Raw genomic sequence first — 21,942 nt, forward strand, 5'->3', positions numbered from 1 at the left:
CAGAAAGTGACTGTGTATTTATGCAGGTTGTAATGCTTTTAAATCCATTTTCATAAGAGTACTACTAATTAAAGGAAACCAGATTTATTTTTAAAAATCACATTATGCTTCATTACACCGTTCATTTCAAAGTAGATCTTTATTTTTAAAACTACAGTTTGAATAAAATAGTTTCTGTGTTTATGTGAAGTGTTTCCAAATTTATAGCATAAATATTTGTGATACAGTATACAGGGGAAGTCTTCCTTCTTAAACAGAAGACTGCTCTGTAGGATTCTTTAACTTTAGCTTAATCTACAATATACCATATATATAGTAAACCATTGTGACAGCAAGCATATTTATAACCTTCAGTAGAGACCAGGAAATGGTGTGTTGTATCGACATACTGCGAAAAGATGTAGGAAAGTTAAGTTAAGGGACAACTTTACTGACACCTTCCTTAAGCACAATTCTGATACCCCTGTCCCTTCACGTTTCATAAACTAAAAAAATATTTCCCATGAAACACTTATTTTTCACAACATACAGACATTTCAGAAATATCCATGGTGTCCACTTAGTAAAAAAAAAACAGTTTAATCTAGATTCCATACATATACGTCCCTTTTTCAGAATGCCAGTGAAGTTAATACAATCTCTCTGAAACTTCCTTGCATTCAGAACTGTGCATCAATGAATCACTTCTACTAACCTTTCAAGTTAAACCTGTGCTTGGCATTAATGATAAAAATTACAACCATGGTAAAAATAACTTATTGCTTTCTTCACATATTCACTTAGAATGGTAATATACAGTAGCATTCTTAGTAGCTCCTTGCAACATTAGTCACTAGATGAACAGTTACTGAAGAACCTTTATTCATTGGCATTAAAATTCTACTTTTTACTGGTAAAAATGCTCATTTCTACTAAGTAGCTCAATTAATTTTAACGTGGTTGTCAACTCCAGATATTTATGTTGTTTTGGAAACACAATGAGCACCAATTTCCACTATGAAGGCACCAAAGCAACACTGGAGTCCTCTTGTGGAAAGCACAAAGAAAGTACTGTGCTGGAATTGTCCATGTGCAATCAGTAGTTTCTGCATTTCTTTAATCAAGAGCACAAGGAGTGAAGTAGTTAGCTTATCACCTTGTGGTACTGTAAGTGCAAGGTTTTCCCAGATGCCTTATCAGCTACAGGACTTGTTTAAAAGGGTGTAGTATAGTACACATGCTTTTCCTGTTCATTGGCTGTATGTATGATTCTTTAAGTCTAACAAAATTCTATCAGAAATGTGTGTATTACAAAGTTTGAAAATAATAGTAAATATTTTCCAGACCTAACCAAGTTTCATGAAGGAGTGCAGAGTAGGGAGAGGTGCCCTGCATATGAATTGTTATTCTGAAGAAAAAAATATTGAAGGGAATAAAAAAAACGACCAAATTGTCCTGAAGAAATGAGACAGGTTTTCAGCCAATCCAAAAAAAATGGCTGTCATGCAAGTTACATTGATATTTTTCACTATTTTGCAATTTGTACAGGGTGGAAGTCACTAATTGTAATGTTGGTTTAATTTTTATTTCTGCAACATCAAGCAATTATTATAAGGACATGTAGGTTTTATCACAGATGTAAAGTGGAAACGCAGAGGCTCTAGTCCAGTATAGCGGGGCTTAGACAATTTGATATTTTCTACTACATGGGAAATGCGCATTAGATATAGTAATGTAAATAAGATTTTAATTATGGACTTTTCTAAGTAGAACATTAGAGTCCACAAAATACAGTTTCCATACAACGATAATAATAACAATGATAAACTGATATGGCCTTGCATGAACATGACTGGATTTTAAGGTACACATGTTTAAAAGGGAGCAACTTCATGATCATCATGATCATTCAGAACTCCAAAATGCTCAAATATACTTTAAGGTAAAAAAAATTGCTGACCTGTAATATAAAGAAAGATTGTAGACACTCAAATAAAATAAATGGGAAAAGGGACAGATGACAAATTTAAATTAGTGGTAGCTTTCTTTTAAGAATTACCATTTCTTTTAAGGATTATTCACTCATACAGTATGTGATCTTTTCTTCCGTCTTACTGATGCTTCTAGAGACATGTATGATTCTTTGAATAAGAGTGCACAGAGGTTTTTTACTTTTGATGTGGAGTAAGCGTAGTGCTCATCTTATCATAAAGTCACATACAACATTATACTGAATATTGCATATATTGAAGAGCACTCATTATTATTCTTATATAGCATATATATACAGTACATGTATGATTCTTACAGTGGAAGATTCTAATACATTCAGTTTAACTGAGTCTTTCAAAAATGTAGCAATTACTTATCAGAATGAAATATTTAAAAGTTTAAAGTACTAGGCTCACAAGCTAACCGTTAGCGCACCTGCTAGCTCTAATCCCAGACTGAGGGGAAGAGACTCCCAGGTCCACTGTGGGACTGCTTGCTCAGGGCCTTTGTGAATCCCATGGTCTTCGCAGCAGAGGGTTGCTAGCTCCATTGCCCCTGGGATCCTGCGACTCTGGGGCCCAGCCAACAGGCGGCTGAAGTTCCTCCTCGATCTTATTTTGGTTGTTGTCTGAGGCTCTGTCAGGGAGAAAACCGAACTGCCGCCTTGGCATGGAAACCCACGAGTCGCTGGCGCTTGAGCCTTGCCTCTTGGAGCCCAGACCCCTCCGAGCTTCTCCTTCAACTTCAATATGCAACAGTGGGGTCTGGCGGTTCCTGGTATTGGGCACCTCCCTCACAGTGTTCAGTCTCCTGAGTGGCATCATGGGCCTTGAAGGGTCTGGTGCTCTGGCTGGTCGTGCAGCTCTGGGTAGCACACTGGGACTGCCAGAAGAGTTCTTCAGGGGTAGGACATCACTGCCTGAGATTAAAAAAAGGGTTACATATCTATCTTAACACCTGGCAATCCACATACAGTAAAATCCAATACAATAAAAATGCAGTAGATTGTGGAATATTGTGCCACGTCCACCACGTTTAACGCAGCGTACCTCGCTCATTTTGAATGGCTGGATTTGTACAGTCAGTGCATAATAAGGAAATTATGAGGAGAGTAAAAAGCTCAGTGAAATACTAGTCTTCATATTGATGCCGAACAAAATGAGTTTTGATTGACAAAACTACAGCATACATTATACTGTATTTACATACAGTGGGTTCAGGTTGTAGAGCAGTACGTACCTACCTGTGTCTTGGATTTTTTAGACCAGAATTGAGAAGTTATTTTCATCCAAGCGTATTTTCCCATTTCCTATAAAATGTTTTCTGTATCTGCCAATAATAACAGCTATAAGCTTTTATACTACATAACACATTTCATCTCAATGGAGGTCATGTATGGGACAGGACCCACTGCACACTCCTGGGAGCTGAGTGGAAGTCATCACACACCACAAGCTCCACTGCACAGCACATCACGTGGAGAAGAGAAACTGATTCATTAACTGAATGAAAGTGGACCTTTAGGAATTCCAAAACATTTAGAGATCTGAGGTGTAAAATATAGACCATTTTCAATATATTTTTTTGCATTTTAAAAATGTAAAAAAAGAGTATAATATGCTTACAGATGTCAGTGTTAACAGTAATATTTTAGCTTATTTCTTTAATAATGGTGTAGATAATTCTAGGTTCTGGCAGCATGGCTCAGGGGAACTTTCCACATTAAAGCTGTATCACAGATGTTTTCCCAAAGGACCTGGAGGTTCCTGACAAACTGAATTCCCACCTGGAGGTTCCCAAAGTAAAAATACTTTATTTTATAGCTCCTAAAAAGGAGCTTTAATCTGAAAGTTGCAAATTGTTGATCAAGCTACATTTAAACACTGCCATATTTACAACCAAATATTAAAAATAAAGATTGCATGCAGTTAAGGCAGTGCAACTTACAAAATAAATGAGAACGTGTTAAGAAATCATTCAAATACAGAAGAAAATAAGCATAAAATGATTGCAGGTAAACACAATAGAGGTGCAATGGCTATGCAGCACAGACTAGAGTGAAAACAAGGGCCATTGAGCAGTAAACACGCTGTAGGTAAGACATCTACACAAGGCTGGGAGTCTTCAGGAGATGCTGAAAGCAGACACTAAGCAGCTCTGATTTCAATGGTTAGTTCCTTCTACCACTGTGAAAATGAAAAAACAGGTCCTGAAAATGAGGGAGCATAGCGGAGGGACAAACAGTGTGGCAGAGGAAGAGGGGCAGAGAGCTCGGGCTGCCATGCTGGAAATAGAGTGCGGCAGAGTGGGCTAAGACACCAGCAGCCAAGAATGAGTGTTAGGAAATGTTAGAGTCAATGGAGAGTAACGGTATGGCACTAGATAGCAAGGTAGAGAAAAGACCATGCAGATTCTAGAGTTCTGAGCAAGCTGAGAAGGTGAATATGGATGACCAGGAGTCATTTGCAATGGTCCAGGTGGGGGAGCATGAGGACTTGACCTAGCTGTAGTGACAAATACATAAGGTTAAATCCGGCAGATATCTCCCAAGGAGAAGTGGCAGGAGCAAGCCAGGGCAGAAATGTGATGGGAATGGGCAAAGGGCTTAAAATGATTGATAGGTTCTTGGGGCAAAGGGTGGAGGAATCAAGAGGACTAGAGATGGAGAAGTTGGCAGAAAGGGAAAGAGAGGGAAGGAGAGGAAAAGGTCAGGTTTAGAAAGGCAAAGTATGAGAATGCATCCAACAGGAGATAAAAGGAGTTAGAGGTAAGAAAGGAGAAGAGGATCTTAGAGTCACCCATAGAAACGTGATATGGAAAGCCTTTGTCCTTGGCAGCAAGTACAGTATAAATAGAGACTAGTGATGTACCGAGCCTTGGGAGACACCAGCAGAGAGCGAGTGAGGTGCAAAGTCACAATAGGGATCCTGGTTAGTGAAATTGCCAAAGCAGATGTAAGAGTTACCAGAGATTCCAGGTCAGCAAGTGCTGCCGCCAGAAGGATAGTGTAACATACATTCAAAAGCCGCAGGTCACGAAAAGAGAAAACAAAAAGAGAGGTAGGCAGAATTAACTAATTAAAAAGCATCAGTAACTCAGGTTTACTCAGCAGAGTCTGCGAGATGCAGGCTAGACTGGTGGATGTCAAGCAGTGAGTGCTAAGAGGTAAGCAGAGTTTGCAGTGTGCTACCCATTCGTGTTTTTTAGAGGAAAAGGTGAGAAGAGAGTTACTTTCTGAGGACAGTTTGGAGAGGCTGCACAATACTTCACCATATCAAAGGAGTCACCAATCAGAATTAACAGCAGATAACTTTAATTGAAAGGTTATCACTAAATAATTATTCAAGAAACTGAAAGACAGTAAAGCACCTTTGCTTCTGGTCTTCTGGGATGAAAAGTGTTACATAAATACAATGAATAATTAAGTAGTATTTCAAAATTGTGTTTTATTTAAATTTTTAAAGTTTTTGCGTCCCAGAAATTTGCATGGGACACCAGGCTTTTCCTACAATTCATTTGACTGAACAAATGATAAATTCAGAGTAACAAAATGTGACATTTCAAACCATACCTGCAAAACTGGTTTTTCTGTGCACAAGACTCTGGCCAGCAGGAAGTGAAAAGTATTTGTGGGACTTGGCAATGTCCTGTGAGGAAAATTACAACAATGTAATGTGAATACTTCTCATAGTACACAGCCAGAATGGGGGAAAAACAAAGTATAAATAAAACGGAAAAGGTGTGTTCCATTCAGGTGCCTATTGAGGTTTTGAGGTGGGTGGTTGCTGTTATGTTTTAGAACATAAATCATACAAACGAGAAGGGCCCATTTAACCAGCCTAGTTTGTTTGGTTGCTAGCAGTTAATCAATCTGAGGATCTCATTCAATTGCTAATGGTATCTGTCCACAACCCTTATGCCAATACACAGTTCACCAAGATAGAGCCATGAAACCACTGTAGAAAAAGGATAGTGAGTACTGCTTATTAGCTGACATGCCTTGGCTGAGGAAAAATAAAGATTTCTTACCACTAATCCCATGTTGCTTTGGATTAATGCTGTAGTATTGATATTAATTAATTTTATACGACCTATTCAAGAGTAGAACATATTACTTTTAAGCTCCTACACAGTTTGAAACCCATCTTGTCAAAATGGCACAAGTCCATTAATGCTGCAAGCATACTCACGTTGCTTATTTTAATTCAACGCTAGGGACTTTCTGAATTAAAAGTTCAACATGGAGCAGAGAGAACAAGAGTCTATGTGGAAGTGATTTTAAAACAGGGAACAGGAGGTATTTGTACCCAGAACACTAGGGGTGGGAGGGGGGGCATCAGAGAACGGCTGGTACAGATGCCAGTGTCTTCAGGATGCACCTCAGACCATCACAATCAAGTACAAAAAGGCCTCATGCAAAAACAGAAATTTTCTTAGTCTAAATTATAGTATTTCCCTGGAACCAGCTGTAACCTCACATTAAAAATGGGTTCTTGTGAAACAGCAAAATAAACCTCTTTTATTTACTAAGGCCCTGTTTTCCCCCATATGTATCAGGATCAGATTGCACACACAATACATACTGAGTCAAATTAGAATACTTCCCAATCAAAACAAAGCTATTCCTTTAGAAAGCACATCTGATCTGTGTAAAGTATTATTCTCAAAAACTCACGGGTCTCTGTAAGCTTCTTCCTCTCAAACTTCTCCTCATGCTGGCATGACGGCGAATCAAGATTTCTTGTGTTTTACTGTCATCTGGCAGAGCATACTTGCTGGTATAGGATATGGTCTACAAGGCAAGGAAATGAAAGTGCCTGAATTGCCAGAATAAAACCTTTGTCATCTTTCTTCCCTACAAACTATTCAAGTTTTAGATTCTTGACATTTGCCTGAAAAAATGCCCCGTACATTAGAACTGTCAACAATTATGTAAGGCAGATGTGTTTCCATGTAATATCACAACAACAATTATAATATGATGTTTAAATGCACTCATCAAACTATATCACAATAGCCCAAAAAAACAAGCAAATTAAGAAAAAGCAAAACCAGAAGAAAACAATGGCATGGAGCACCCCGTTTGGGATAGTCTAAAGTTGAACAACAAATGCCAGATACTCCAAACCTAAGGAGCCTAAGTTTAGTTGTAAAAAAGCATCAAAAGATACTGCACAAATAAGATGAAGCAGGTAATGTGATAGGAGACCTTAGCTTTAGCAACAGTTTTATGGCTAAATCAAGCATTCTTCTTTATAAGAAAAATAGGTGGATCTAGGCATTGACACTGCATCCCTATATTCTATGAAGTCATTTTTTCATGACTCTTTAACTAGCAATGTGCCTTCAGTTTACAGTAAACCGGCTTTGTAGATTCTGGTCATTTTGTAGTACAGTACTACAAGCAAAGCAAGGCAACAGGCTGTATTTTAACATGGGTCCAATGCATGTATTAGTGACACACGGAGCAGCTGCACACTTCCAAAACATCAAAGACAAGAAATTATAGAAAGACCACAATCAAAAAACCCAACATTGTCAATTTATCGCCAGGTGCAATTTTGCATTTGAACACAGTTTGAAAAACATGGGCATAAAAAAAAAGAGACACAGGAAAGGTCAGATCAAAAAGAATAGTCATGTGATCAGAAAACCCCAAATCAAAACTAGTCAGATAAGAAATACATGAGCTGTTATTAATAACTAAATCCAAAAATAGTCTATTCACTATCTATCTATCTAGAACAAACAAACCACCCCACAAAGCACCCCAGGAATGGAACCCAGGGCCTTGAGGTAACAATGCTTATTACTGCACCAGTGTGCCACCTACTACAGTTTCTGAATATGTTGTTTTGAAATTCAGACAAACGGTGTGACTGTTAAGGTGTAGAATCACCCTTATGGCTACTTCCACAAATTGTAAGCTGTATACTGTTGCACAATAATATTCCTCTTGCCTTAAAATTCACTGTTTTCAACACATCTCCTGAAATAGCTCTTGAACCCCTTTTTAAGGAGAAGACATTTAGATTAAAAGATCAAGAAAAAAAACACAGATAACCTATTTACTGAATATTTGACTGGCATACCCTTTGTCGGATTTTGTACATATTCTTGGTCAACATGTCATGCATGTTCCTCAGCTCATCCGGTAAGAAAGTCTTTGGTTTAGAAGGTTTGTCCTCACTGTAGATGTACAAAAACAAATACAGTATGTTACATCCTAGGGGCTTAACCACTTCTGAAATGTTCCAGTGTTTATTGTCCAATCTAAATTCGAAAGAGGTTATAACCAGTAGTCATTTCACCAACATCTGGATCTTATGAGTTTTCTGATGCTAAGACTGGAGACTAGGCCCTTCTGGGATGTGAATGATGTGGTTTGGGATCAGCAGCTCTGTTTTTATTTGGGGACTCTGAAGAAGCTTTACTATAAAGAAGCTTTCAATCCTTGGCTAAGAAGATCAGTTAAAAGTGTACTTTTCAGGTCAGTATCCTGTATTGCAATGAGATTACAAGTGTCAAAGTGTCTTTTGAAGGAAAGTACAACTATTGATTTTAAAAGGATAATACATTGTTTTATTTAGTAGAAAGCTATGTATATATTTAGTGATTTCATTTACAGTGCCTTACAAATACATGCATTTTACAGTCTAGGTCTTCTTTGGATGCTCCTCAAAACTATTTTGAAACCTTATTATTTATGAGCATGAAGATCTTCAATAGAGATGAAGCACTTACTTTAAAGATATCACAGAGGGAGCAGCGCTTAAGTCTCCTGTAGTATCCAGCAGCTCCATGGCATTCTGCAGTTCAAGCTTCTTGTATAATGCAACAATGCTGGACTCTGCCTTGTTTTCTTTAATGAGAATTCTCCTAAGGATTTTGTCATTAAATTTTTTAAACCTGTCAGTGAATATAAAACACATCTCTTGTCACTTTTTATGTAAGGTACCGATATGATGCATGTTTTATAGTTTAAAAATAGTGTGTAGCAGCCACTATTTCTAATGTGACCCATAATCTTTTTTCCCCTCAGAAAATCTGACCACAGAGAAAATCCCATTCTTATAAACCTTGGCTATCCAAAAAGGGACTGAAGAGTAACGTGGGTGTTCCTAATATACAGTACTCAATACTGAAAGAAATTGTGTAGATATTGTCAGTCTATTAATATAGGATGACATAGCTTCATTTGAGCAATTAAAAAAATCTTACTTCAAACCACATTTTAGTTTATTGATCACCACGTTCATCTTTTTTTACGTGTCAGTACTAAAACAGTACAACCATGATTTAACCATCAATTCTTACTTGTCTTTCCAGTAGTAGTGACTCCATTGTCCACAAAGGTCTTCAATACCCACAATCGTATGCTCCATGACCTGTCAAAAGGAAGGTGACACTTATCAGTTATAATCAGTATTTACATTATGAAATCATTACAGAAAATTAGAATGTGAAGGCTATATCATATTTGCCATAGTTTATCCATCCAACTGCTTTATCCAACACAGGGTCACAGGAGAAATGAAGCTTATTTCAGCATGACTATTTTTATTTATTTTATTTACTATCAAGCAGTAATTTCACCATGGTCAATAGTGAATCAGCAGCATTTACTCATGGGAAACCAAGTTCTGAGATAATGTAGAAAAAATAAACAAATTGGCCGCCACTTGCCCGACTGTGAATCTCCACATTAATGGTACCCAGCTTCCTGTTTGTCCTCCTGACATTCATGTACTCTATCAAGGGCCGAATGCTGATGCCCTGTAGTTAATGCAGAAGAAACCATTTCATTCAACGAAAAGCACAGTAAGCAATGGTTTGTATAACACTCCCCATACACACTCCTAGATGATTCACCACTGAATCAAAACCAAAGACCAAAGGTTTAAGGTGTAATTTCTCAGGTTAGGTCAGTATTCAAGTGTCTCTACTTTCTACACCAGGACAGCTGACCTATGTGCTAACAAAAACAATCTTAAAAATGCAGGCAATGCTGGTAACAAGGTGTGCAATACCTGAATGAAGACAGTGAAAATGATCACTGCGATGGTTGCGGTGACAAATAAATTCTTTCTTGGGACACTATCGGGCAAGAGAAACACCAGGGCAAAGCAGATAGCCCCCCGAAGACCACCATAAGCTATGCCGAACTGGTCCTTGAAGTTGAAAGGTATGGTTCGGAAAGGGTTGATAATCTGGGTCAGGACAAGGACACCTGGAAGAAAAAAAATGAAGGTTATAAAAAAAAAACAGTTCTCCCAAATAAAGACATTTATAGTGATTTCACTTTACAAAACACATGCATTCTTTTCTAATGACAATTGGCATTATAGTTTGACTTTAAACACTTGTAGAAATGCAATGATCCTGGTTTCAATTCCATACAGGGAACAATTATGTGCAACAGCGTTTATATACTACTTAACAACTGCTAACAAATAACTACTTTTCCACATTTTGTGAACCAAAGAGCAGCCTTAAAGTTCCTGGCTCCTGGGTTTGATTCTATACTAGGGCGCTTTCTGTGCAAGTTTGCAAGTTGAGTTTGCAAGTTGTATGCATGGGTTGTCCCTACAGTATGTGCTTTGGTTTCTTCCTTGTTACAGTGGGTTTGAAGAGCTGTATCTAGTTCCTGGTGATTATTGTTTGATCCATATAAAATCAGTGTTACCTTGAGGTTCAAAACTGACAAGTGATGAATGAAGCAGAACTCTAGTAATAGAAAAGTACTAGTTTGAAGGACAGATGTACTAAGTGCATTGAGCAAAAAAAAAAAGATTAACTAGGTAAATAAAGCAATTATCATGTTGTTATATATTTTATTTGCAAAATGTTCCAAAATGCTTGGAACCCGTCGCCCAAATACAAACACAAACTGTCAGGACAAACGTTATTTGCATAAACTTACTTTTACATGGTTTAAAATGCAAATTTTAAACTGGTTTGATGTTTTTATCATCTATGCCTGCTGTCTTCATGCTTTCATAAAGCAATCCATTTCAGTACTCAGGAAAGGGCAAGTACTGTACTGTGGTGTCGCCGGGGGAAAACAAGTGTAAAAGAGATAATGTAATAATAATTGATGTGGTAGATTTGATGCTGCCGTCTTCGGTCATGCTGCTTGACCTTATAGTTGACCGGTCCCACCTTTTCCACCACCTCATAACGACCCTGCCAGGAGGCCAAGAATTTACATTCGGGGGTTGGAACTAATACCAGTACTTTATCACCTGGTTGAAATTCTCTCACAATAGCTCCCCTATTATAAACTTGTTTTTGTTGAGCCTGTGCCTTTTCCAGGTTTTCTTTCACAATGGGAACAATAACATTTATTCTCTCTCATTTGTTCCACATGGTCGATAATGGTCTGTAAAGGTTTCCCTTTCCCGACAGTACTTCTCAATGGCCTTATAGATCCCTGGCCAAAAGAACCTAGAGAGTAGTCTCTCGGACGTCTTCTTCACCCCTAGGTGTCCACCCAGGAGGTGGCTATGGGCCAAGTTAAGGAGCTTCATCTGGTAGGCCTGGGGAATCAGGAGTTGTTCCACTTCTTCCTGTCCCTTCTGCTGCACCTGATAGAGGAGATTATTTTTTATCACGAAATAGGGGTAACTCAATGTACTAGGGTCAGTACACCACTTCCCATCAATTTTCCTGACATGTCACCACGCATGCTTCAAATTTCCATCTTCTAATTGGGCCGTCCCAAACCTACCACAATGTTCAGGTGGCTCCAAGTCCGGTAAATCCATATTTACGAATTCATCTCCAAGTCCAGTTCCTCCTTCTTGTGGGTCTGTCTCAACTGGGAGATCGTCACCTTGGCCTTCTGGACAGGGAATTGGTCTTCGCCTAGCTGTTTGGACAGTGTTCCAAATTTGGAGGAAGTGGGGACAGTCTCGTCCCAGTACCACAGGGTAAGGCAACTGCTCAACCACTCCGACAGTTGAACGGTAGGTCCCCTGTTCCGTAGAGATGCTAATTTCTACCATTGGATAGACCTTGGTATCCCTGTGAATGCAAGTAATGGGTATCCCCTCTGCTCTCCGGATCTTCAGTTCTCCAGGAAGTATTGTAGGGGTCGCCAGGGTCACAGTACTGCCGGAGTCCAACAAGGCCTCGACGGGTTCTCCCCCATCTCGATTTTCATAAGATGGGGATCCTCGCAGGTTGGGACCCGTGCTGCAAGGTAGTTACACTTGGCTTCATCTCTGGGGTCTACCTGCATGGGTTCGGACAGGCCGGGGCAATGGCTGGCTAAATGCCCTTCTTCATGACAATTAAAACATCATCGGGTTTTCTTTCCATGGTCGGGGCCTTGAGTCTGATCTTTCCCGAAGGGGTTTCTTAAACTGTGTAGGTCCTCGATAATCGTTGTACTTTATTGGCTGATACTTCATTTCAGTTTCCAGACTCTTGGGGCTTCTTCTCTCCTCTTTTCGAAAGTCCCCCTTTTCCTCCCTAATCAAGGCCTTTGTGGCATGGTGTCAGTCCACTAAATCCACTGCCTGATCTAGTGTCTGGGGATCCCCATCACTCACTTTCCTTTTCAGATGAACAGGCAGACTCCTCACGAAGTGATCCAACACCACCCTTTCTACCACCCGTCCTGGGTTTAACTCTTCTGGCTGGAGCCATTTCTTTGCCAGATGTCCATTTGGTATCTCCAATTGTGAAACCGGACCGCTCGTATTGCCATGGTTACCCCTAGCCTTGCCAAAATCTCCTTTTTCAGAGTCTCATAATTCTCTGCATCTTCTTCTTTTAAATCATAATAGGCCTTTTGGGCTTCTCCAATTAAATAAGGCGCTACTCTCCCGGCCCATTGCTCCTTGGGCCATGCATTCCGAGATGCAGTTCTTTCAAATGTGGTTAAATATGCCTCCACATCATCAAGTTCTGTCATCTTTTGTAGCCCAATTTGTTCAGCCTGAACGGTGTCTCTCCCTGTTACTGGGGTCTGCCTGAATTCTTCCCCTAATCCTTGCAATTCTTCCCGTACTAATTTCTGCCCCTCTATAATTCGTTCGTTAGTTTCAGTTTGAATTTGATTTGCCTCCCGTTGCGCTTGGATAGCTTCTTGCCGTCCTTTAAAGCCTGAAACTGGGCGAGGGTGGCCTGGGACAATTGCTGTATTAGCTGATCCATTGTTTTTCTCCACACACAAAGCGAAACCTACACAGCACAAAAAAACTTATTTTCTCAAACCCGAGCAGCGAGTGCCCGCATCCTCCACCAATTGTGGTGTCGCCGGGGGAAAACCAAGTGTAAAAGAGATGTAACTCACACCACACTGATCTTCTTTTGTCCTTCGTCCGTATGTTTTCCAAATCCGTTCCTTAATCCGTTGCCAGTATCCTTAAACGATCCAAATATCCGAGCCCGTATGTCCACACTAATCCGCACCGTATCCAAGTCGAAGTCCATAAATCTTTGTCATATACCGTATCCAATAGTCCGTTATTCTTTAGTTCCTTCCAGCACAATCCTAAATCTCTCCTTCCACCAAAACGCCTTCACCTTATCAGCTCCCGCACCTGCTCACTGCTTCTGGGGCATTTATATTCTGTTTCCTGACGCAGCTCACCTGTGTCTCATTGTTTCGCCGCATAGATCTTTTCCAACAGCGGGTCAGCTGGTTATCCTTGGTGGCCATCTTGCCTAGGTCTATATCTAGTATATCCAGTGTTTCGTTACGGAAATACTGGTTATAAATGACCCTTCCCCTGGTCCTCTTACAGTACATAATTCATTGTAATATTTCTCTGCAACCTGAGAATCAGATATTTTTTTTCTTTGAAATGCAACACACAATCAACGATATACTTTCTAATTCAAATGTCGGTAACTGACAGATACTTTATCTACTGTATTTGATCTTTTTATGACATTCATAAATCCTACAGTAGTCATGCTACTCTATTCAAGAACCTTTGTGTGGTATCCCTTCTTTGAAAGGAAGCAGTTACCATCTGTTGTAAGAACAGCTGTATAAAATTAAAACAAATATCACCTAATCCCCTCCAAAAAAAGCAGAAGAAGATGGTGAAGCAGATGTAGCCCCAGTTACACTCATGGTCAGTTGTAATAGTTACAACGCCGAGGAAGAAGAAGATGAGGGTCTCTGAAACAGTGCCGAACATCTTGATAACGTGTCTGATGGTGGTGCAGGACCTCTGGGACACATTCTCCTCCACGTAGTACTTCATCGTCAAGGCACACATTATAATCCTAAGGATAAGCGGAAAAAGATGTCACTGAGAAGTTCTGTCCTCCAGTGCACAGAACATTTAATTAAGAGAATGGATTTACTGTAAAACATATTTATAATGAGTCAGGAAATGAGTGGGACATCTCTTATAACTGAAGAATTACCACTGGTAGTTGTGCAAATCAGATTCACAACAAGAAATAACACACTGGTTGGATCATATTAATATATTTGTATATATGTCAAGGATAAAGATTTTATTACAAAATATACTATACATAGGCATATTTCTAATAACTTCTGAAAGTTTTATACTTTTGTTGTATCTACATTGTGTGCTGATCTACATTGATTGTATAAATATAAGAGAAGAATGAGTTAAACAATGATTTCAGATTTTCGTAGTGTTTTATCTATTTTTAGCATGGTCTATGGTGTATCCTGTTGAATCTGTGCTAATTAGGCCACTATGTATACTTACGCCATGATGCTGGAAATAGACAACATCTCTGCTATCAGATAGGCAAGGTAGCTGTACATGAAGACAAAGAGAGGCTCGATTGATCGGACATTGGTTGTGAACCGTGTCGTAAATGCCGCCGTAAACCCAAACAGAAATCCAAACAGCATTCCTCCAACCCCGACAATAAAAAACTTTGCAATGCCAAGGAAGACATCGACAGATTCCACTTCTGGCATATCTGCTACAAAGGTGAACATGTTGTATAACACCTGAGGAAAGAGGAGAAGCATGTTCACTAGGAGAGGATGGTAAAGGAGTGCGTTGACTTTCACTCCTTTAAGCCTAAACATTAGTCTTTGGGAAAAGAAGACATGTTTGAGCAATTGTGACATTCTATAGCAATTGTATGGAGATGAGCATGTAGCAAATATAAACCATTACAGCTATAAGTTTTTTCTCTTCAAAAAGTATTACCACACAGATAGCTTTTCCAAATGCTGAAAGTCCACTGGCAAAACGGTTTGTTTTGATTATGTTTCGTATAATTAAACAAAATAGATGTAAGACTTCATGACTTTGTGATGCTGACTCTCTGACTCTACCTGATATTTATTTTTGCATTGAGAATAAACTTAGAGGTAAAACGTTTAACATGCTATTTATAAATCTTGTCATTTTTGCCCTTCGAGGAAAGAAACATTTATTAATATGGTGATGAATTTCATAATTGTGAGTATCAAAGGATGGCGGCCAATGGGAACTTTTGAGAGGAAGATCAGGTAGAGTCAGAAAGATTTAAGAGAAAACCCTATAAAAAAAACATGGCAGAAATACAAAGAAAACAGAATTAGACAAGAAAATTCCCTTCAATAATTTAGTGTTGGAGAGACAGTCTTTATCCAGTCTTTCAAAAGCTTCCACTTTACTGTACATTATGTAGAGGTCTTTGTCACTGAAATGCAAGCAGCCTTTAGACAATTAGTATAAGGCAATGTGTTCAAAATGGAACTGACACAATTAGAGCAGTAGATGATATTTTAGCCCTGTGCATACAAGTCTGACACAGTGCCGAACCATGTCTCTGATGCAAAAGTGGAAACTGCAGTACAAAAAAAGATTTTCTACAATACAGTCTGTCTTACAGTATATCTCTAATTTAAATATTATAGAGTTAATACAAAGTCTCAGACACAATAAATGGGAACTCAGTAAGAAGCTGAAGCACTTAATAATCACTGTATAAAGTGCTTTTAAACAATATGTTCACAGATTGTCAAGAATCATGGCAAGACATATTTCCAAAAAAGAGAAAAATATAGCAAAGTGTTGGAAGTCCAAGAAACATATAAAAAAGTAGGACATCAAAAGTCTAAGGAAAACCCATTACATCTCATGACCTACAGTATGTCCTAAAATATAAAGATAGACATTAGAAGAATGTGGCCAGAATTTTACAATCTGAAATCTGAAAATTAAATCACAGTACTCACAATTACTGATCCTTGTAGGCTGAAAGACAAGGGACTACATGGTAGACCTTTTACAGATAACTAATTTCTAAGGTCTGCAGGATATTATGCAATATAATAGTAGTAGTATATTTTTATAAGTGGCTAGTGAACTCTAAAGCCTAAAGCCAAAACAGTGGTGATAGATCTCTACTTTAACTTTCTAAACACTTTTCTTTTTCTGTCATGAACCATTAAGAGGCTAAAGAGGCTCACAGTTCGCTGCAGAAACCATTTTTTTAAATACATGCAAAAGTATAAGGAAATGCATGCTGGCAACAAACATTAAATATAAACAATTTACAAGGAAATGAGATAGAATAGCAGCTGTTCTCAGGAGTAAATTTCCATGACATATTAAGAAGTAAATTTCCATGACATATTAAGAAGTAAATTTCCATGACATACTGAGATAACAAAGCAGCTATTAATATAGGTAAGACTGATGCGACTGACAAAGCTAACAAACAGAACTAACGCCCACTTACTAGGAACAAAAGAGCTAAAGAAAACAAATTATGAAGCATCTCAAGTTACATAATATAAACTCTACCACTAAACTACTTTATCTGCCTGCTTTAAATATTACCTGTACTTGTACTTTCCATATGCTACATACAGCCAAATAGATCACTGGCTTTATTAATTAAATCAAGTGTTTGTACATACTGTATATATCAGTAGAATCTGACATCCAAATTTTGTTTTTCAAAACTTTTAAGGATCTTTTAGTAATCAGTATTAGTTTAATGCAAATACATCTTCTCTGTGTTGCTAAAACATATTCCTTTTGCTGCCAACAGATGGTGAATGATTAATTACAGCCAATTACACTTTGTTGGAAACAGGTGAATCAGTAGCAACTAAACACCAAGACAAAGTAGTATCATCTTTTTTTACCTAAAGTACAAAACCTTCAGACACATTACATGGCATTTCGAAGCGCTATTAATTATATCACAGGTTCTGCTAAGATGAGCCCTAAGTGAGTAAAAAGGGACACTTTAAAATAAGAAATGTCACACAAACAAATTTGCAGACCTTGGAAACAAACTGAAAAGTAGCCTTAAATCAGTGATTATCTTCTACAAGAACTTTTTCAACATTGATTAGGTACAACTGCACACGTAATCAATGAAGAACACATGGCTGAGAAAAAGTATATTAAAAGACTTCAGCTTTCTCAGCCATTCAAAACCATTCTTTTGCAAAAGTTATCTCAGATACATATACATATACAGATACAATGAATTATTGAGATAAGTACCAAATTGCTTGGAGCACAGATATACAGAAAAATGCAAGACAATTTAGAGTGGAATAGCTAATTCAAACAAATTCTCAAATATGAACTTTGAATGTACCTCATTTAAATACGGAAAAACCCAGTCATCAGCAGCAGAAACTGAAATGGTAGATATTCATAATAAGTGCTTATTTACACTGTAAGAAGGACAAAATGTTTGATAGGGCAAATATTTACCAGATGTTGTTTAATGTGTTGCTATGAAGTGATACAATAGTATCTAGATAAAATGGAGAACTAGTGTCTAGTGTCAGCATTTCAGCTTCAAAGCAAAGGGGGATGTTTGCTGAGATGTACAGTATAGGTCCCAGATTCAATGATCAAAAAAGTCACAAAGTTTACCTTGGTTTACCTTACTTAAGTTCTAGGTAAATGATTAAGTGTCAATTAACAGTCCAGGAAGACAGTGTAAAACAGGCAGTTGGGAGGCCTAAAGACAACAAAGAGAAGAAAAAAATAAAGGTGAAAGCTCCTTGTTCCAGACCAGATTGGAGCTACAGTAAGTATTTAAACCTTGTTAAAGGGAACTGCAATGCTAGTTTTACATTTTGGAGTTAGGAAGAATTGTTATTGATGAGTCCATTTCAAATCACAATGAGAGTAAAATGCATGTAGTAAAACTTCCAATTTACATAACAAAGTAGTGTAAATTTTCAGCTATGCACAGCACTGTATCACCACTGCTGTCTACAATTCACAGGCAACACAACTTCCAGTGACATGAAGCGCCCGGTTACTGTATATTGTAAACAAGCAGTGAATATATCTCTCTTAATCCAATAAAAATATTGCTCTCAACTTTTGAGACTGTTGTGCCAACACACACTACTTACAGTTCTAGTTAAACCTGCTTGCAGGTCACGTTGAAACATTTCTGAAGTGAAATGTCTGCTTGCACAACCTGTACTAATTTGTTTTATACTGTACATCACATAACATCAGTCATTACAGTGTTTATTGAGTAGGAAGGGACGGTTTAAGTCACAATTCGTATAAGTCCATATATTCTGCTATATCTTCAATACATTTATTTTGTTACTGAGATTTAATAACCAGAGAATTTGAGAATGTGATCCACTTTAAGAGAGCTTGTTATTCTGTGTTTTTTAGGGAACACTGATTTCCTGTATAAAGAACCCTTTGGTACTGCTGGTTTGTGGGTGAATTTTTACAATAGGGAGAGGTTCCCATTTATTGTGGGGCCTCTGGGTTTGTTGAGAGAGATTTATCTGCAGGATTTATTATATATAGTTTATAAGGCAGCTTATCTCTTCTGCAGGCCTTTAAAATGAGATGAGTTGCAAAAGGAAAGAATATTAGAATATACTGTATAGTTTTAGCCAAAGAACTTAAATATCAAGATTTGTTACCTTAAAATTGTAAGGCCTCATATAAAACATTGTGTACAATTTGGTTACCTAATAAAAAAAACATATCAATGTACAGTATTCAGTCCATGGAAGAGTGACCACATACTGTACATCTTTTGTCACAAAGCACTGTCCTATTTTGACATGATTTTGAAATGAATATCTAAACCTTACAGAAAATACTTCAAAGTGATTTGATACCAGATCCACAAAGGCACTAACAAAGTCAACCCTATGGACTTTCAGAAACAAAAGTGACCAGGGGATATGTGAAAACTATGTGGAAGTGTATTTCACACTGAAAACTGGAGGGAATTTCATTGGAGGAATCTTTGGAGGGTCATAGAACAGGCTACCCATCTGTGCTGTTGAAGCTGGGTCCCTAGCTTCTTTCAGAAAATGACTGAAAGAGATCCCTGTATCTATTTGATAACCAACCAAACTATTTGAGCAGAGTGACCTTATCTCATCTGCACCTTTTTTCTTATAAGACTGCACTCTTACTGAAAATGGAGATTTGATTATGTAGTTTTAAGTCAAAAGGAACCATCTGTCAAATATTGTCAATCATGCTGAACTACAGCTGAATCAAGCTGTAGCCTCTGTCTTTGTTTTACTTTATAGGATCCTGGAAAAATATCAATAAATAAAATAACCTTCTTGTCGGTCAATGCATTAACATAGCACTATACATAAAAGTAATCAGATTGTAAAGCAGTTTCCTCCTTATTCATTTTTATTGTATAACACGCTATCAATCACCAATCTTCAATTTTTTTAACAATCACCAATTTAAAAAAAACAGGATTTCATGTATCTTGAATCATAACTTTGTGGTGTATCAGAAAGGTAGTTGCAATGAGCCAGTTTAGGTTGGATACTGCTTTTTTTAAATTAATTTATGGTAGATCTTATTTGTTCAAGACATAGCAGCAGGTGTAATACGGGACTGGTTAGGTTTGTCATCTTTTTTTGCTTTCTGTGAAAAAAGAACATTCAACGCATTCTCCAGTAGAGACTTACCACAGTGACAGCATCATTGAACAGGCACTCTCCAAAGACCACAATATAAAGCTGCTCATTTACATTGACGTCTTCAAACACAGTGAGCACTGCCACGGGGTCCACTGCTGAAATTATGGAGCCAAAAAGCAGGTTATCCTGCATGTTAATGTCCTTGAGACCAAGAGCCTCAATTTGACAGATAGCAAACAGGGAAAGCCCAATTCCAATGGAGTTCCACAGAGTCCCCACGATGGCAAACCACAGGACTGTGCCAACATTCTGAAAGAAAGGCCGGGTGGGCATAAAATAGCCAGAGTCAAGCACAATAGGAGGCAGCATGTAGAGGAAAAAGACATTTGAGCTCAACACTGCGGGCGGCTCCTCGTGAACAGAGTGCATAATCCCTCCAACAATCAGTCCAATGGCAATTAAAAGGCACGACTCTGGGATCCATACTGTTATTTTGTGGTAAACATGGAAACCTGCAAAAAGCACACAACAATTGAAAGTGCACATTCTAAACACATTAACAACATCTCCCACTGTAAAAAGTAACTTTGAAATATTTCATCATGTTTATCAGTGCTGAGTGGTTCAGTGGCCAGCATTGCTGCCTCCGGCACTAGGGCCCTGGGGTCAATCCCAGACCCTGGGTGCTGTCTGTGTGGAGTTTGTATGTTTCCCCTCTCTTCAAGTCAGTTTCCTCCCGCAGTCCAAAGACATACTGGTAATGTACGTTAATTGGCTTATGGGAAAGTCAGCTGTGTTTATGTCTCAGTGCCTGCCCATGCATGGAATAGCATCCCATTCAAGGTGTGCCCTGCCTTGTGCCCGCTGCTTGCCTGTATAGGCGCTGGTGCCCCCATAACTCAGACCATGACCCTGGTTGGAAAATGGATGAATAGATTTTCAGTGCTATAAAGAATAATACGCAACAGGTATCTGCGTTAGGTCTAAAATGCGCTTATCATTGACTTGGTTTGTGAACTCTTTGTGATACCAAGAAAACAGAAACATTATACATGTTCACATGGAGGGACAGCACGGTATACGAAGGCCTACACCTCTGTTTTGCTTATCAAGATATTTGTAAAAGTATCACCTTAGACCCCTTCCAACCCACACAGTTCCTTTATATATATCTTAATGGATACATTCTGTGAACTAGGATCTAAGAAATGTAATAAGATGTAAAAAACTTATTGACTTTTTGACTATTCTGATCAGGCAAGTTTTTCTTCATTCATTTTTTTTACCATCAGCTGATTATCAAGAAAATAATTTGACCTCCGCTTGATGGTTCTGCACCCAGTATCATATACAGTAAAACAGGCATTTATGAAGATTTACAGGTCATCAAATAGAAGTTCCTATTTATTTCATTCGAGATAAGACAATTTCATAAAAAAAGGACCTGCTTACCAATTTTCGCGAATGAAGCTAAAAGCACCCACAGCGTGATTTCTAACGGAACCTGTACGCGTGGATAGTTAATAGTGAAAAGTGGAAGGTTCTCTTTCTCCGCATTTGGGTATGCCTGTAAGCCTTCACCTGGTCTGCCCGTTGACGCTTTAGCTGCTGTAGTCTTTTCAGCGATATCCCCGCGACATCCATTGCCCTGACTGAGAAATATAATCCAGAGTGTTATAAAAAACACGGACAGTCTCCCACGATCTGAAGAATGCATTTTTTTCCCGTGAAACTTTCAGTGCTAGTGTCCTTAATACGCAAGTTAAAAAAAAATCAATGTTATATGACTCCACTCCACAGAGGCAGAAAATGCGACCATAACGAGGAGACAACAGTACAGGTATCAGTGCGTTTGTGGGCGTTCGGTGTTGTAAACGCAGCTCCACCTAGAATATGAATGTCATCCAAAATGCCAATTTAACTTGTTTTGGCTGCTTATTAAGAGTGCCACATCATTCCCTTGTTTCCGTCTATTCCTCTGCCGATTTCTTGCTCCTGGACATTCCTAGACTCTTCTAGGTTTTACCTTTGGTATGTTAAAGGTAGAGAGGGTGGGGCTGGTTCATTTTCCATTGTCAAACTAATTACAGCAAAGAACAGAATCTAGTGGAAGAACTTGTTAA

The 21,942-nt window shown here is 38.4% G+C and overlaps 1 protein-coding gene across 1 annotated transcript; it reads right to left on the reverse strand.

Moving 5' to 3' along the window:
* Positions 1-124: 124 nt before the first annotated feature.
* Positions 125-21,857, reverse strand: slc9a2 (solute carrier family 9 member 2). Its single transcript, XM_088913267.1, has 12 exons — positions 21,272-21,857; positions 19,868-20,331; positions 14,679-14,929; positions 14,000-14,217; positions 10,002-10,201; positions 9,658-9,747; positions 9,289-9,359; positions 8,716-8,880; positions 8,064-8,160; positions 6,647-6,763; positions 5,543-5,618; positions 125-2,890 (listed from the first exon to the last, which is right to left on the reverse strand). The coding sequence occupies exons 1-12, from the start codon at positions 21,534-21,536 to the stop codon at positions 2,469-2,471; spliced, it is 2,436 nt and encodes an 811-aa protein (XP_088769393.1). The 5' UTR covers positions 21,537-21,857; the 3' UTR covers positions 125-2,468.
* Positions 21,858-21,942: the final 85 nt, after the last annotated feature.

The sequence above is a fragment of the Atractosteus spatula genome, chromosome 4 (genome assembly GCF_055471065.1).
Source record: "Atractosteus spatula isolate fAtrSpa1 chromosome 4, fAtrSpa1.hap1, whole genome shotgun sequence".
Classification (NCBI taxonomy): domain Eukaryota; kingdom Metazoa; phylum Chordata; class Actinopteri; order Semionotiformes; family Lepisosteidae; genus Atractosteus; species Atractosteus spatula.